Below are 16,177 nucleotides of genomic sequence, written 5' to 3'. Positions count from 1 at the left end.
TCTAATTCATTTATTCATTTATCAGAGTAATAGTCTTATAATCTATTATGATCTATGATCGGGAAAACACCTTCAATCATACATATAAACGTACACACTTGGAAAGTGAAATACACAGTGACTCAAACGTAAGGGAGGTCTGTTTGGTGAGGATAATCACAGCCAGACCTAATCCAGGTCGGGAGGAGGAAGGGAAGGCGTCTATGGGGACATGCCAGCTAAGCCGAAACTGCAGGATGAGGAGGAGTTGGCTCAACAAGGAGCAGAGCAAGAGGACATAGAGTTTGTGAAGCTACGGGGATGTTTAGCAGACTGGAAGAGAGAGCCGGCACCCAGCACCCAGCCCCACGCAGCAGCGTCAAGCTTTGACTGACAGGTGGCCTTCTCCTCAGTCTTAATGTAAATTGCTTTATAATAATATAGCTGTAGGCCCGTCTCCTGGTCTCTTCCCAAACCTATCCCTAGGGCTTCCTGGCTTAGGTATTCTGGAACCTCTGAGATCCCCCAACTTTCTCTAGATCCTTGTTTTGAATAGGAGTAGTAGTACAATGTCCTATCATTGTGGGTAGGACAGTTTTCCCTTGTGTGACCCCTACTCACTAAATATCAGAGGTGTTCCTCCTAGTTAAGGTAGCATTTCCAGATACCCATAGGGGAACCATTTTTGTTTAGAAATACTGGGAATTAGTGTCCATGTTTACCACCAGCTGATGCATAATGGGACCAGTGTAATGCAGGGAAAGAGGTGAACAGACCCAGATTCAAATCTTGCTGATGATTTTGGACAAATTGCTTAACTCTTTTAAGACCTAGGTTTTCCTTCTGTTTATTAAAGAAGGTAATACTACCCATTTGGAAGGGGTGTGTTTATTTCATTTGTTTGCTTTTGAGAATTAAATATATATAAAAGCACCTATCTGAGTGCTGGCGCATCGTGACACTCGTTAATTTCTTGTCCTTCTCCCCATGAATGTCCCACTGAGCCTTTTAATTTATTGTTGAGACTTTTCTCCCCATTGATTGTGAATGAACCACAAGAATTGACTAAGTAAACCAATAGCTATGAAATAAATTATTTCCTTCACTGTCTCACTATCAGGGGTAGCAGCTGTCTGTGTAAAGAGATGATGGGGCACCAAGGGATGTGAACCCAGTGACCATGTTCTCTTAGCTCTGAGCAAGCTCTCACAAACCTTATCCTTCATTCTCTTTGGTATAGATCTCTGTAAGGGGAAAAAATACCTAAAGAAAACCACGTAGTTTTCAGTAGAGTGCTGACTTCTGGTTTTCATTATGAAGAATTCTATTACAAACCACAAGACCACTTTCTAAAAGCTTCCTCCCAGGGAGGGAAGTGTGTTTATTTGGCCTAGATACCAGGAGATTGGATTACCTCTGTGAACAGCTTTTTCTGATTCAGCCTAGACCAAGTGTGCCAAAAGCAACTGTCATAAATTGGGAGACAGAAACATATCCTAAGATTCGGAGAAAAATTCTCACTTCTAGATACTAGTCTGATGTATTAGTTTCCCACGGTTGCTGTAACAAATTACTACAAATTTTGTGGCCTTAAATAACAGATGTGTACCTCTCACAGTTCTGTAAGACTCCTAAATGGGTCTCACTGGGCCGTCATCGAGGTGCTGGCAGGGTTGTGCTCCTTTCTGGAGGCTGTAGAGGAGAATTGTTTCCTTAATTTGTGTGGCTTATGCCACTTTCCCAGGGTCCCTGCCCCCTTTCCTCCATCTTCAAAGCCGGCGTTGTCTGGTCGGGTCCTTCTCACCTCATATCCTTCTTGCTTCCTCTTCTGTCTCTCTCTTCCACATTTAAGGACCTTTGTGATTTCACTGGGCTCATCTTTATAGTCCAGGATAATCTCCCTATTAAAGTCCAGTCACTAGCAACCTTCACTGCATATGCCTTCTGACCCAACCCACTGTTCCACTGACTGGAATGTGGGTCTCTATGGGCGGGGGGTGGGCATCATTCTGCTTATCACAGTTGGCCCTCTGTTCCCCAGAGACGCACATCCATCCCACATTTCACCATCCCCCCAAAGTCTCCACTTGTCATATCCAGGAAATACCTGTGCAAGTGAGGAAACAGAAGTGTGTTACTCAAGGTGTGATTGTGAAGGTTGTTTATACCTTACATGTAACTAGCATGCAAGAAGCCAATGTTAGGAGTAGATGGAAGAAGTTAACGCATGTATTAGAAAGGGAAAAATCCTTAAACCTGAGTCCATGTTCTAATTCATTGTAAGCTTTTAGACTTCAAAGTGCCCAGGTTCATGGAGTCCGTGTGTCATAATAGTAATACTCTGTGTTCCTAAAGCAGCTGTTAGTTTGCAAAGCATTTCCACATTCAACCACCTGTATTATCTATCTGTATCTTGCCCCTGAGAATAACTTTCTGAGGAAATGGTTCAAATGTTGCCATTCTTTTTGAGCAGATGGAGAACTGAGAATCACATGAGTGGTCTTACAGCTACTCAGTAGTAATGCTGACACTTGAACCTTGGATTTCCACCTTCACTTCACTATTCTTTCAAACCTAACCTCTTATTTATTTATTTAAGTGCTCCTCCTCTTACCCACAGTGTATGAGCAATGTAAAAATTAAAACAAAGTTGTAGAAGGTCATTATTTTTAGGTGTCAAATGTCTCATAAAAATGCAGGTTAAACAGTGAAAATATGTTAAGTGTATTTGAATTTTATGGGAAATGATAATCTTTGATAGTTTTGGCAAAATGGGAAACAACTTAAATATTTGAGAATAAGGAGAATAGTTAAATATGTGATGCTTTCATAAGGTAAAATATGCAGCCACCAGAAGTTGTATTTCTGAGTAACTAGAAAAAATGCTCGCAACATAATAGAATTAGGTTACAGAATTATGTTAAGTATAATTTCAACTAAGTTTAAAATACATTAATTTACAGGAAAAAATACTGAAAGGAAATATGTCATATCATACATCACATGGTTAATGAGGACCATATCTAGGTGATAGATTTATTAATTTTAATATTTGTCTATTCTCTCAGTGTTTTCTCTAAAGGTGTTATTACCTTTGTAAACTGGGGGAAAGTTATTAAAGTACTTTATTGAGAATTGATTGGGAATGAGGCTGATTATTCCTAAATATTTGCGTATTAGTAATTTGTTAAATATTACAGCATTTTCATATCTGTTTTCTTCTATAAATACTTGCATTTTTTTCAATTCAAACAGGTTTACTCGAAACCAACAAAGGATTTTGGAGCAAAATAAGAACCAGAGGGAAGATGCCAATGTAAGTGAATAGAAATGTTATAAAATAAACGATTGAAAATTCTGTCAATTGTATGGTAAGGAGCAAGGCTTATCTAAAACAAGTCTTAAGAAAGAGGAGACATGCATTTATGATTTGGAGCAATTTTGGTAGTGTAGAATAGTTGTCTTAATAACTTGATGGTATTGAGTTAGTGATGAGAGGTCGTAATAAGATTCTCTAATTAAGCAGAAACCTGTGTCAGTGCTGAGATGTGATTAGTACTAGTGTTGCCCGTTGAGTGGAGAATTTTCCCTCACGATACCTCCAAGTAGGATCTTCTTTTCTCCAAAAGGAAGTTTCTGGGGAGAAAGGTGGTATGATAAACTGCCTGACACTTTTTTTCTAATTTTTTTTTTCTGTTTGCTTTGTTTTCAGACTACCAGTGAACCTTCTGCCCCGTCCTCTGATCTCCTTGACCTAAGTCCTAGCCCTCGGATGCATAGGGCCTCTCTGGGAGAACTCAACACCCTGAATGCTCAGCTTTCAGACTTAAGTAAATAAGCACATGGGCCTTTTCAGACCAGCAGAAGATCTTGATGTCAAACAGTTCTCCTTGGTTTCTTGATTAAATGCAACCTGAGAAGGACTGAAGTCAGTCTGACTATCAGAGAACTGTATCAGGAGATGTAATTACTTCTTGGCAAGTGGTTGGGTCATGCCTAGTACAGCAGTGGGATGTGTCTGGGGGAGGAGGTCCTTGAAACTCATCACGCTGGCTTAGAATCTCAGAGTTCACCTGGCCTGCTTATGGAGCTTGTTCAACTCCATGGCCAAGAGGTAGACCTACTGTGAACCCACACTGTTATCTTTGGGTTTCTCTGGCATACTACAGCTTCAGGTAAGGGAATATTTGATGCACACAGAGAGAATCAGGAACATGAGGTGGTGAAATGTAGAGGGCAAAACGCAGGTTTTTGAGTCAGAGATGTCCAAGTTGAAATCCCAGTTCAGCCACCTCTCAGCCACCCAGCCCCGAAGTGAGAGCGGTGGTTGCTTTAATGGGTTTCTGCGAAGGTGAATGAATGGTGCTGTACTACGTGGTCTTAGGTTACCTCCCTTATCTATCTTACTTGTTACCTCCTGCAACTCTTCCTAGAGCGTTTTGGTAAATTACAAAATAAGGATGATGAAAAATGCGGAAATCCAGATTTTTTGCCAAGTTAAAATCAATTTGTTCTCCTTTTATGTTAGCAGGTTTTTCCAAATCAAAATATTCAGTATCACTCAGTTTATGGTTTTCTGATGACTTCCCCCATTTCTAAAATGTTGACTGCTTGCTTAGACCAGTGGGAGTCCGTTACGTTGAAGAGTTTTCTTGAATTATCAGGCATTTTTCGGTGGAGGGGGGATAATTACCTAATTGATAGTGTCTTATGGGAAGGATGCCTTATGGGAAGTTAAGAGTTTGTGAGCTAAGAGTAGAGTTCTGTATGTAGCATAGCTTTTTACTTTTGGACTTGGCAGAACAAGACATAAAATCCTTTCCATTCTGAATCAGCTTAGGATTTTAGAAAACCCAATACAATAGCGTTTGCTACCTTTGCAACTTCCTCTTTTTGTGGCAGGGTATTTCTCCCTTTCCATTTGCCATAAATGATGTTTTTTTTAATTTCTGTTCGAGAAAATCTCATGATTTTGTAGTACAGAACTGCCTCTATCTCTTTAATTTGGTGCTGGTGGGTTTTTTTACCTGTAGAAAATCCAGCAGAACAGCTGACTGACAGCATGTTTTAAAGCCAAACAACAAGTACATTTTGTGTTCTAGATTTCAGCTCTCCAAGTCCTGTTGTAACAAACAACTTGAAACCCAGTCTTCACGCACAGGTGGATTTACTAGCCTTGGAAAATACAGAAACACCCCTGTAAGTATGTCAGTGATATTCCAGAACTGATACCTTCTCTGATTCCTCATATTTAAGAAAACATGATGTAATAGAAAAGGTAGAGACTTGGGACTCATATCTAACTGACTTGAAATTTCAGTGCTACTTCCTGTTAGCTGTGTGACCTTGGATGAGAAACTTAACCACCGTGAGCCTTCAGTTTTCTTCTGAAAATACACTCTTAAGATTCTTACAAAGCTTCTGTGAAATGCTGTATGTACCTCCTAGTATAGCACTTGATGCAGAGTAAGCCTTCAATAAATCTTCTGTTTCTCTTATTTTTTAGTAGTAATAGGGGGTAAGGAAAATAAATGACAAAATGGGGGGAACAGAAATGGCCATACAGATGGCAGGCACTTTGCTGACTTGTTTTTGTTTATTTCATTTAGTCTTTGCAAAAGTTCTTAGATCTGTGCTGTTATTATTATTCCCATTTTACAGGATAAAAGACTGAGACTCAGGGAATAGAACTTGCCCAGCTTCATATATTTATTAAGTAGCAGGTCTGATAAACTTACAGTTCAGAAAAGAATACAAATGACCTAAAAATGTATTTTTGCTCAGTGATGTAAGCCTTACTTAAAGTTACAGAAATATAATTTAAACTTCAATAAGACTCATAGATTGGCAAAAGTCTGCATGTTTGTTAACATGCTTTGTTGATGGTGGAGAAACAGATACCATCACAAAATTAATGCAGTTCTTACGAGGTACAGGTGGCAACATCTGTTAAAATTATCAGTGCATTTACCTTTGAACTTGCAATGTCATTTCGAGGAATTTATACTCACATATGCAAAATAAAGTCTTTATAAGATCATTCTTGGCAACATTTGGGCAATAGCTAATACTGGAAACAACTCAAACTTCCTTCAGCTGTGGAGTAGAATCACCAATATATTTATCATTAAGTGAAGTAGTGTGTGTATATTATCTTGCATTTGTTTAAGAAAGTGGAAATAATATAGGCTAATATTTTCCTCTCTTTATGTCTCATAGAGAAACGTAAGAAAGATGCAGAAGAAGCTAAAAAAAAAAAAAAGCATGGTTACATAAGGACAGAAGAGGCAGGATAGAGTAGTTAAATAGCGAAAAAACAGAAGTTGGATTTACCTTCCATCAAAGCCTATTATATTTTTTTCCTTTTAAATGTATGTATTTTAGGTAATAGGCATTACATTTCCATAATTCAGATATCAGAGAAATATAAAAAGATGTACAAGGACAATGCTTGATCTCATCCCCACCCCCATCCTGCCCTCCCATGTGTTACACCTGCTCCCACCCAGGTAACCCCTTTGTTAGTTTCTTATTTATCCTTCCAAAGTGTCTTTAGGTGAATATACGTATGAAAATTTCTCCTTTATTAAATAAAGCACAGCATACTGTACACACTGTTCTGAACCTTGGTTTTGTTTTTCACTCAACAGCGTATCTTGGCTGTGTTTTTACATCAGTGGATTTAGATATTTTTTAGCTATTTTCCTGTATTAAAAAGGAGGGGGTGGGGCACAGGGAGGGAAAGAGAAAGGAGAGTCAAACTGGGAAGGAAAAAAGCAAAAAAAAAAAAGTGTAAGGGAGGAGAAAATGGAAAGATTCACATGCTGGGACGTGATGGTGTGGCAGTGGCTGTCTCATGAACCACCCAGTTGGAACGGTACCTTAGCTTGGCTACCTCTGGTCTTGACTTCTATTATGCAAGTAAATGTTGAGATGTAGGCAGAAGTCCAGTCAAGTTGCTCAGTAAAAACAGTGTGGTCTCAAGTAGCTGATTCTGTTTTCCTTTATCCTGCAGTTCTTCTTGGGAAAGATTGAACATATGGATGAAATCCCATTACCAAAAAATGTCTGTGTAAAACTCACACAAAGATCAAATCCTAGCTAATAGCTGCTTACTTCAATTTGTAATCTCATGCAGCTCATTTTTAAAGTGCGTAAAAATCACTTGGATAACTATTAAAAAGTAAAACTCCTGGCTCTCAGAAACCGTGATTCAGGAGCAGGAATCTTTAGTTCTAAAAAGCATCTCCAGGGAATCATAAAGCAGTGATTGGCTGATCACTGGAAACCCTACTATATGCTTGTCTACCCAAGATGCAGATATCAAAATAATTGTACTAGTTCTCAGAATTCACTGGAATAAAAGATAATGTGTCAGAACGTCTATACCTTGTTTTCTAGACTGTGCTTTTTGTATTTTTTTTTTTTGGATTTTCAAAAAAAGCATATACATGAGTGAAACTATAATTAGTCATTTTTTAGTGTCAGAAATTGAAGCACTAAAGTTATGAACTCTAAGGTATGAATCTGGGTTAAATCATATGCCAGAGATCACACATAAGGGCAAAATCAGCCATCAAAATATCTCATGGTCTTGAGACTTTTCCACCCCTCTGTGTTTGCAGTTTAATTTATTTATTGTCTAAGAACAAATGAGTGAAAGAATTATAACAGAAGGGATCCTTGAAAAGCAACAATGATGATGAGAAAAGTCACAGGTCATATTTATAGCCCACTTATGATCAGGCAACAGGCTAAGAAGAACAAGAGATACTTACTCGTTACCTACTAGTGCTTCTCGTAGTCCTCTGAGGTCAGTACCCCCATCATTCTCATTCTACAAGCGAAGAAACCAAGGCTGAGGAAGATTAACTTGCCAAAGGTTGTCCAACTAGTGAGGAAGAGAATTCAAATTCAAGTGGGTCTGATTTCAGTACCTGATATCTTTTTTTTTTCTGCACTTTAATTTTGTTTTTTAAATTTCCAAGTGGTAAAATTGACCCTTTTTTTGTGTGTGTAACACATATATAGATTCATGAAACTACCACTACAGTTAGAATAGAGTTTATTACTGCAAAAAACTGTCTTAAGCTGATTCTTTATAGTCACACCCTCCCACCCTCAAATCCCAGCAACCACCAATCTGTTTTCTATTATTATAGTTTGTCTTTTTGACAATAGCATCTGAATAGAATCATAGAGTATGTGATACTTTTAGGAAGGGTTATGTAAAGTTATTTGTCTCATGTACTTTGAAGCTCTGTCATTAAGTGCATATGCATTCAGGATTGTTGTCTTGGTGAGCTGACCCTTTTATCATTATGTAATGTCCCTCTTTGTCCCTTGTAATTGTCTTTGCCCTGATGTTCTCTTTGATACTAATAGGGCCGCTCTGGCTTTCTGTTGATTAGTGTTTGCATGGTATATCTTTTTCTATCTTTTTACTTTTAACTTAAATATTTCTAGTGAGTTTCTTGTAGGTATTATATGGTTGGGGCATGCAGTTTTATGTGTTCTCATAATTTCTGTCTGTAATTGGTATGTTTAGGCCATTTACATTTAATGCAATTATATGTTTGAATTTAGGTGTATCTACCCTTAGTGTAATTTGCTTTTGATTTGTTCCTTTTGGTTTTGTTTGTCTGTTTGTTTCCTCTCACCTTCATACTGAGGATTATTTGACTGTTTTCAGTATTCCATTTTATCATGATTTTGTATCTTTGTGAAGTTTATATATGGGGAGGGCAGGACTGGTTGCTCTAGGAATTCCAGTTTTTTAGTCTACTTAAAATTAGTATTTTACCACTTGAAGTGAAATGTAGAAACCTTACTGTCATACAGTTTCCCCTTTATTATAGTTATCATACACATTTTATATATATATATCTGTATACATACAGATAAACACACACACACATACATACACACACATTAAAAATCACTGCTGGACAATGTATAATTACGCAGTTATTTTTTCACATTATTATAATTATTTTTCCATATTATAGTTTTTTGTTGCAACCCTCAAGTATATTTTAAAGAACTCAGGAAGAGTGGTTATATTTACTCAATATTCACCATTTCTATTTTTCTTCTTTTATTTTCTTCTGGTACAGTTTCTCTTTCTAAAAAATTTCCTTTAGCCATTATTTTAAAGCAGGTCTGTCAGCAGTGAAAGTCTCTTAGTTTTATTTTATGTGAGTATGTCATCTCATTTTTGTTACTAAAGGATAAGGGTATTCTCATTGGCTTAGGATTCTGGGTTGATGGTTCTCTTCTCTTTATTTTATTTTGTTTTGTTTTATTTTAATTTTTTATTGAAGTGTAGTTGATTTCCAGTGTTAGTTTCAGCTGTACAGCAGAGCGATTCAGTTACACACACACATACATATATATAATGATGGTTCTTTTCTTTCAGCAGTTTTTAAACATGGCTGCAGTCTGTTCTGGCCTAAACGGCTCCTAATGAGAAACCTACATTCATTCAAATTCTTGTTGCCCTTTTGATTCCGTGGTGTTCCTTCTGTCTGTGCTCTCAAGAACTCTTACTTTTTTCTGATTTTGAGCAGTTTGATCATGATGTGTCTCTGCATGGCTGTTGTTTGGTTTTGCTGAGTGTGTCGGTTTACTATGACTACCAGAAAAAAAAATGACCACAAACTGGGTGGTTTAAGACCACAGGAACGTATCTCTTTGGAGTTCTGGAGGCTGGAAGTCTGAAAGCCAGCAAGCCCCGTCTCCCTCCAGGGCTCTTAGGGGAGAAGCCATTCTCTGTGCCTTTCAGATTCCGGTGCGTGTGGCATTCCTTTGCTTCTTTGGCTTATGGCCACATTACTCTCCTTTCTGCCTCCACCTTCACATTGCCTTCTCCTCTGTGTGTCTCAGGTCTCCCCCTGCTTTTCTGTTTTAAGGTCACTTGTCATTGGATTCAGTGCCCACCCCAATGATACCGGCTGGTATCGTCATCCCAAGGTCCTTAATTATCTGCAAAGACTCTTTTTCCAAGTAACACCCATAGGTTCCAGGAATTAGGACAAAGACATAACTCTTTGGGAGCCACCACTCAACCTACTACACTGAACTTCTTGAATCTGTGGGTTTGTCTTTCACATTTGTGAACTTTCCAGCCTTTCTTTCTTCCAGTCCTTTTCAGCACATTCTCCACTGTCCTTCCAGGACCCTTGATGACACACATTAGACCTGTTGTCATTGGCTCTTAGACCCGTGGGTTTCTGTTCATTACTTTTCTCACTCTGTTTCCTCTTGTCATCCCCATTTTATAGTTTAGCTTATTCTGTAAATTTTTTTTTAAATTTCAGTTACTATGTTTTTCAATTCTAGAATCACCATTTGGTTGTTTATAACCTTGTTTCTTTGCTGAGACCTTCTTTGTTTCTGTGTTTTTCAGGAGTGTTCACAGTTGCTTGTTGAAGCATTTGTACAGTAGCTACTTTAAAACCTCCGTGGGACGGTTTCAGCATCTCTGTCCGCTAGATGTCAGCCTCTGCTGGTTGTCTTTTCTCTTGCAAGTTGAAATTTTCACAGTTCTTCATATGCATAGTAATTTGGGGTTGTATCTTGGACATTTTTAATGTTATGATACAATCGCTCTTATTTAAATTCTGTCAGGAATGTTGATATTTTGCTTTTAGTAGGCAAGCAACCTCTTGAGGTTTATGCTGCAGTTGCAACCTGCCTTCTGGGTGCTTTGGTTCCAATGGCAGTTAAGTTTTCAGAGTCCCTGCAGTGCTATTCAGATCTGTCCCATGTGTGTGCCACCCAGTAGCCAGTCTAAGGTCTGGACAGCAGGCTGTGTGTGTAATTCTCAACATCTTTGGCATCAGCCATGGATGCACAGATCAGGGTGTGAATCCAGGATTTCATAAACAACTTGGAGGTTGTTTTCCTGAATTCCTCCCTCGTCATGATTTCTCTGATTCTTGGCTTTCCTGGGACTCCCTTTATTTTGCTTCTTCAGTAAGAAAGCTGAAGATTTACTATGCCGTGCATTTCTCTGACTATGTTTTGGGGACCAGACGGCAGCACAGAAAGGATCAAAGAAACACCAGAGGTTTGCCCCATCCTCTTGGCATCACAGTTCCACCTGTTAGAGAGGAGGGTTCCCCTCACTCAAGAGTTTTAAGCCCCTGTGGGTCCCTGTTACCTCTGCTGTCACTGCAGCCACCTTGGGATTGCCTAGGGTTTGGAGTGAGAGAACAAAGAGGAGAAGAGAGCTGAGGGATTTCCTCACTGCCTCTGATCATCGGGATTTCCCTTTCCTGGTCCTTGAGAAAGAACGAGAGGCTTCTACTGGAGCTCTGCCTGTCCGCACTGCCACTTTCGGGTTTTAGGCTGCATTGCATCCTGGTTAGGGAACACCAGAGGGGCAAAATGTGGTTAAGTTCACCAACAATTCAGTGATACTCAAATTCTAGTCTTCTCTCCCAATCAGTCTGTAACTACTAGTATTTACTTTTCAGTCCTCAGATATTTATTTGTCTCATGCGTCCTGTCTAGGTTTATTGTAGTTGCATTTGGTGGGAGAGACAGGACAAAGTGTGTTTACTCCAACTTTACCCTCAACTGTCCCCACTTCGTAACCTCTACTCTGCATTGCCCCTCATTCTTCAGGAAGTGATGGGGTGGTAGCCACTCTGACACAAAGGCTGAAGGCTCTGCTGACAGACGCAGTGTGCACGCTCCAGGGTCTCAGGGCGACCACGGTCAAGGGACAGTGCTTTGCCTGCGCTCTTGGTGGGATTTGGGCGTCACGACCCGGTGGGCACTAAAACCAATGGCAGTTGTTCTAGAAAACTAATCCTTGTGTGCAGTCTGAAGGTACATTTTAGATTTTGTTTTTAGACGAGGAAAGTCATCTTCTTGCATTTGTGTCCTCACTGTAGGGTAATCATGCTGTGTTATCACACTATCCTAGGTTTGCCCAAAGGACCAGCCAAAACCTCGCCTCAAGTCATACATATGAGAGTGTAAGTAATGAAGGCCTTCCCTGGCCGAGCACCTAGTGAGCAGATTATCATGGCTAAAAAGGAACTCCTGGTCCTTAATTCTCATGTTCTGCTCAGTGTTTCTTTGTGTATGTAATTTGTTCAGGCAGCCTTTGTTGGGACTTTTCCTTGTATTTTTAATCTTTTAATATGGGCAAGTTGAGCCTCACTTGTATTAGAACGATGGTTAAGGACCCTAATTCCCTTACAGCTATTTATATTTGCTGTCTCCACTTCTTTCCTCCTGTCCACTAACAGACTTCAGACAAGTTCTCGTCCCTCCCACTTGACTGGCGGAGCTCTTGTCTCACCCCAAAACTCCAGATGCTAAATCTAGTCCTGCAGTTCTCAGTCCTCGTCTTACCCGATCAAAGCAGGTGACAGGGTCAGTCACGTCCTGCTTTCTGCACATCTGGCTTTCAGACACCACTCATTTTTGGTTCTTCTCTCCCCTCATTTCTTCTCCATCCCCTTTGCTGGTCCCTTCTCCTCTTCTGGCCTTTCAGTGTTGGGGACCCCAGGGATCAGGGTTCAGCCTTCTCTAGCTGTATTCATTCCTCCATGGTCTTTTGGTCTCATATCTTGAAATACATTCAGATTCTGACGACTTCCAAGTTGCTGTCTCCAGCCCATACCCCGCTCCTAAACTCAGGACTCACACCCATCTCCCACTCACATCTTGCTTTCTTCCCAGCCCCAGCTCCCGATTCGCTCTACCTGCCGGGAAATGACCACTATCTCAGTTGCTTAGGTCAAAACCCTTGCAAAAATGTTCTTGGCCTCTGCCTTTTAACCTTTACCTTCAAAATATATCCATTATCCAGCCAACTCTCTCCACCTCCACTTCCACACCCAGTCCAAGCGACCATCAGATGGACACTGCAGTGGCCTCCCAGAGGGCTGCCTGCCTCCGCCTTCGCCTCCCTCTCCACCCCCTCCCCTATCACAGTCTGGTCTCAAAACAGAAACCAGAGCAATCTTTTTTAAAAGTAAAGTTCGTGTTATGTTACCCATCTGCTCTAAACCCACCTCTGATCTTCTTCCTCATTCTAGTTTGCTCAATAAAAGCCTGAAATGCTGATCTGACCTGTCCCATTACCTCTCCAGCTCGCCTCTCTACTTGGGCTCACTCTGCTGCAGCTGCTCTGGCCTCCCCCACTTCAGAGCTGATGACCTTGTGCCCCCTCAGATAATCACGGGACCCCCATCAGAGTCAGGGCTCTGCTCAGTGTCCCCAGGGGTGAGACATTCCCTGACCACGACTGTCCGAGCAGCACCCCACCCTAGCCTCTCTGATCCCTGTTGCCCCGCCTTTTCCTGAGAGCACTTGCCATCTGACATCTGTCTACAATTGTTGGCTGTCTGCTCCTTGAAGGCAGAGATTTGGCCTGTTTTATTTATTGCTTTATTTATAGAGCCTGGCATACAGTAGGTGCCCAGGACATATTTGTGAAATGAATGAAGGAAATTACAAGAAGAAAGGGATGTTTCTTTTCTTTTTTTTTTTTTTTTTGAGTGAAGGTAGATTTATTCAGAGATACATTGAAAGGCAAGAGAAAGGCCACGAGGTGTGGGGGTTGGGTGCTCAGATTAAAAGTAGGTACACACTCCATAGACAGAATGTGGGCCGTCTCCGAAGAGGGAGAGAGAGGGCAGTGGCCAGAAAGAGGTATTTCTAATTAAAACTTTAATCTTTATCTGTAAGTCCTGATTTGATGTCGTCACTTTATGCTTTTTTTGTAGCTAATGTTTTTTGTCCTCTTTGAGGCCGGGGTTTTATATTCTGTGTGGAACAAGAGCCATTCATTCCTGCTTCTTTTTTTTTTTAAGCAACTTTTTAAATTTACATTTTATATGGGAAATGAGGTACAGTGGGCACGAAACCAGACAGAAAAGCAGTAAATTTTGTAAGGGATTATTACCTAAAAAACTAAAATAATAGTTAATAATGACTGATCCTTATCTGGTTGAGAGTATATGGTTCTTGGAATAGTGCCACTTGGAAGCCTAGGAACCTAAATAATAAAGAGAAGGTTAACGTAGAATGTTTATTTGAACACGCACTGTGCTTTCTTCAGATTCCGGAATATTCAAATTCAGTATTACTGCAGCCAGTTAGTCTCCAGAACATTCCAGCAACACCATCAAACCAGACACTGCCCTCCTTGCCCAGCAATCATCCAGGTATTTGAAACTTCGTATTTTGCATCGAATAAGGAAACTTGTGAGAATAGATAGGTCTGCCGGAGATTTATTGGTAATTGAAAATAGACACACGGAGAGGAAAAATTAAGAGTCCATTTGCATTTTGAAGCCGCATGAGATGAATGCAGGGCAGACGCCCTTACGGGTGACATCAGGTGATTGCAAAAATGCTTGCGTTGCACTGAATATTTTGAGTGCTGAGGTAAATGAACCTTCAGTGGAAATTTGGAAATCTTTTTGTCCTATATAGATTTGCTGTACTTGGAAGCAGCCTTGGACCACCAGTGTGCTTGTTTCTGGTTGTCAGTGTTTGTTAGTTTCTTATGTTTGAAGTCTTTAAGTCATAAAGAGGATAGTAATTGTGTGTATCTCCTTGAAAAGCACAGTGCGTGTTTACTGGTCTTTGTGTTGTCTCTACAGCGATGTCAAAGAACGATCTCCGGCCACCCAATTACTACGAGGTAATGGAATTTGATCCCTTAGCGCCTGCTGTCACTGCAGAGTAAGTCACTTACAAAATGATTATGTTTTGCCTTGGTTCCCTTTGGTAGCAGAGCTAACAGGGCTTGGTTATACATTTCAACTTTATTTAGGTCTTGGCAGAAATCAGTGACCTTATTTAAAAATGACTTACAGGTTTTGTGGAGGCTGTTGCTCTTAATGGTCTTGTCACTCTCGGCCTTGAGACTGAAAAATAAAAATGCTGTAGTTGCACATTTAAGAAATAACCAGAACCATCGTGTGCATTAATGCATTCCTGGTAGATGCCTTGGTGGAAAGTCAGGTTCTCTCCAGCTTAAAAGGGCACTGTCCACTGATGAGTGACATAAATACCACATCGATGGGATATTTCACTTGTTCTTTGACTAATGCCAAAAAAAAACTTATATAAGGCCTTGTTTTTCATCTTTACTACCTATGACAACAATGTGCTTAAAATGGATTAGTGTGAAAATTACTTTTTAACTTGAAATCCTTAAAGCAGCATAATTTTATGATTTTGTATTGGTCAAGTTAGAAAGTGGGATATTTCAAAAAAATATCTGGACCTCTGGATTCTTTTGGATATGACCACAGTGCCAGGCCTGCATTTTTACCTGCTAGCAGTAGCCTGGGGCTGCGTAGTAGCTGCCTGTTTGAGATGAGACAGGCTCTGCACCCCACCAGGCCCCCCCCCGGCCCCCTGCAACCCTTCATTTGACCTGCCTGGCACGTGTAGGCATTTGAGGTCTTGGCCCTGGTCTAAACCTTCAATGTGTAGTGATCCATTTTGGAATGATTTATGAATAAATGTTGATGGGCTTAGGAGTTCATTCAATATTTTTTCCTAACAGGCTTATGAAATTTTTCTAGGTCATTCTGCTTGGTAAAGCATTACTGAATACGTTAGTGGCTTAAGGAATTAGAAACTGGTTAATCTAGGTGTGCTATCTGGAAACTGAATATTTTTATCAGTTTCCAAATAAAATTTGGAGTTTATATCCAAATAAAAATTGGAAAAGTTTATTCTATTCTGGTTAATTAGGAGATTGTTGTAAGCAGATGAGGTAGTGCGATGGATATTAAAGGTAAGAGAGACAGTAAGGAGCTGGAGAGGTGTCTTTGGACTTCTCTTCCACTGTGGGTCTTACTTCCTAGGGGGTCGGGTGTCTCAGTTCCTTTGAAAGTTCCATGAAATCCAAAGAATGTCTTCCTAAGGAAAAGCACAAAATCTTACAGAAAAGTTCTGAGATTTTCCACATCACTGTTGTCCATGAACCCCAGGTTAAGAATTTCTACTCTAGCAGAACAAGAGTATAGTAGTTATGAATATACATATACGTACATACGATTCATTCACTTGACAAATGCACTGAACACTGTGCAAAGGACAAAGCTTGGTGCCTAATTGATCACGCTGAACCTCACGGGGGTTAAATCTAGTATGGAGGCAGAAATAAATCAGCAGGCAAACGTGTACTTACATGTTATATTAATAACGATAGAAA

At 40.0% G+C, this 16,177-nt stretch overlaps 1 protein-coding gene across 5 annotated transcripts in view; it reads left to right on the top strand.

The window, feature by feature from the left end:
- The window catches only part of TOM1L1 (target of myb1 like 1 membrane trafficking protein), a 50,316-nt gene that overhangs the window by 31,275 nt on the left and 2,864 nt on the right, over positions 1-16,177 (top strand). For 2 of the 5 annotated variants that reach the window (XM_074342770.1, XM_074342771.1), the window contains 7 exons: positions 3,235-3,295; positions 3,692-3,809; positions 5,082-5,178; positions 10,388-10,504; positions 11,915-11,966; positions 14,063-14,168; positions 14,610-14,691. In XM_074342770.1, coding sequence (XP_074198871.1) covers positions 3,235-3,295; positions 3,692-3,809; positions 5,082-5,178; positions 10,388-10,504; positions 11,915-11,966; positions 14,063-14,168; positions 14,610-14,691 — 633 coding nt within the window. The remainder of the gene's footprint in view (positions 1-3,234; positions 3,296-3,691; positions 3,810-5,081; positions 5,179-10,387; positions 10,505-11,914; positions 11,967-14,062; positions 14,169-14,609; positions 14,692-16,177) is intronic. The other 3 variants (XM_010951101.3, XR_006723349.2, XR_006723350.2) reach the window with 3 other exon arrangements.

Source organism: Camelus bactrianus, chromosome 16 (genome assembly GCF_048773025.1).
Source record: "Camelus bactrianus isolate YW-2024 breed Bactrian camel chromosome 16, ASM4877302v1, whole genome shotgun sequence".
NCBI lineage: Eukaryota > Metazoa > Chordata > Mammalia > Artiodactyla > Camelidae > Camelus > Camelus bactrianus.
Note: the sequence above shows the minus strand (reverse complement) of the source record. Positions and strands in the feature narration are given on the sequence as shown.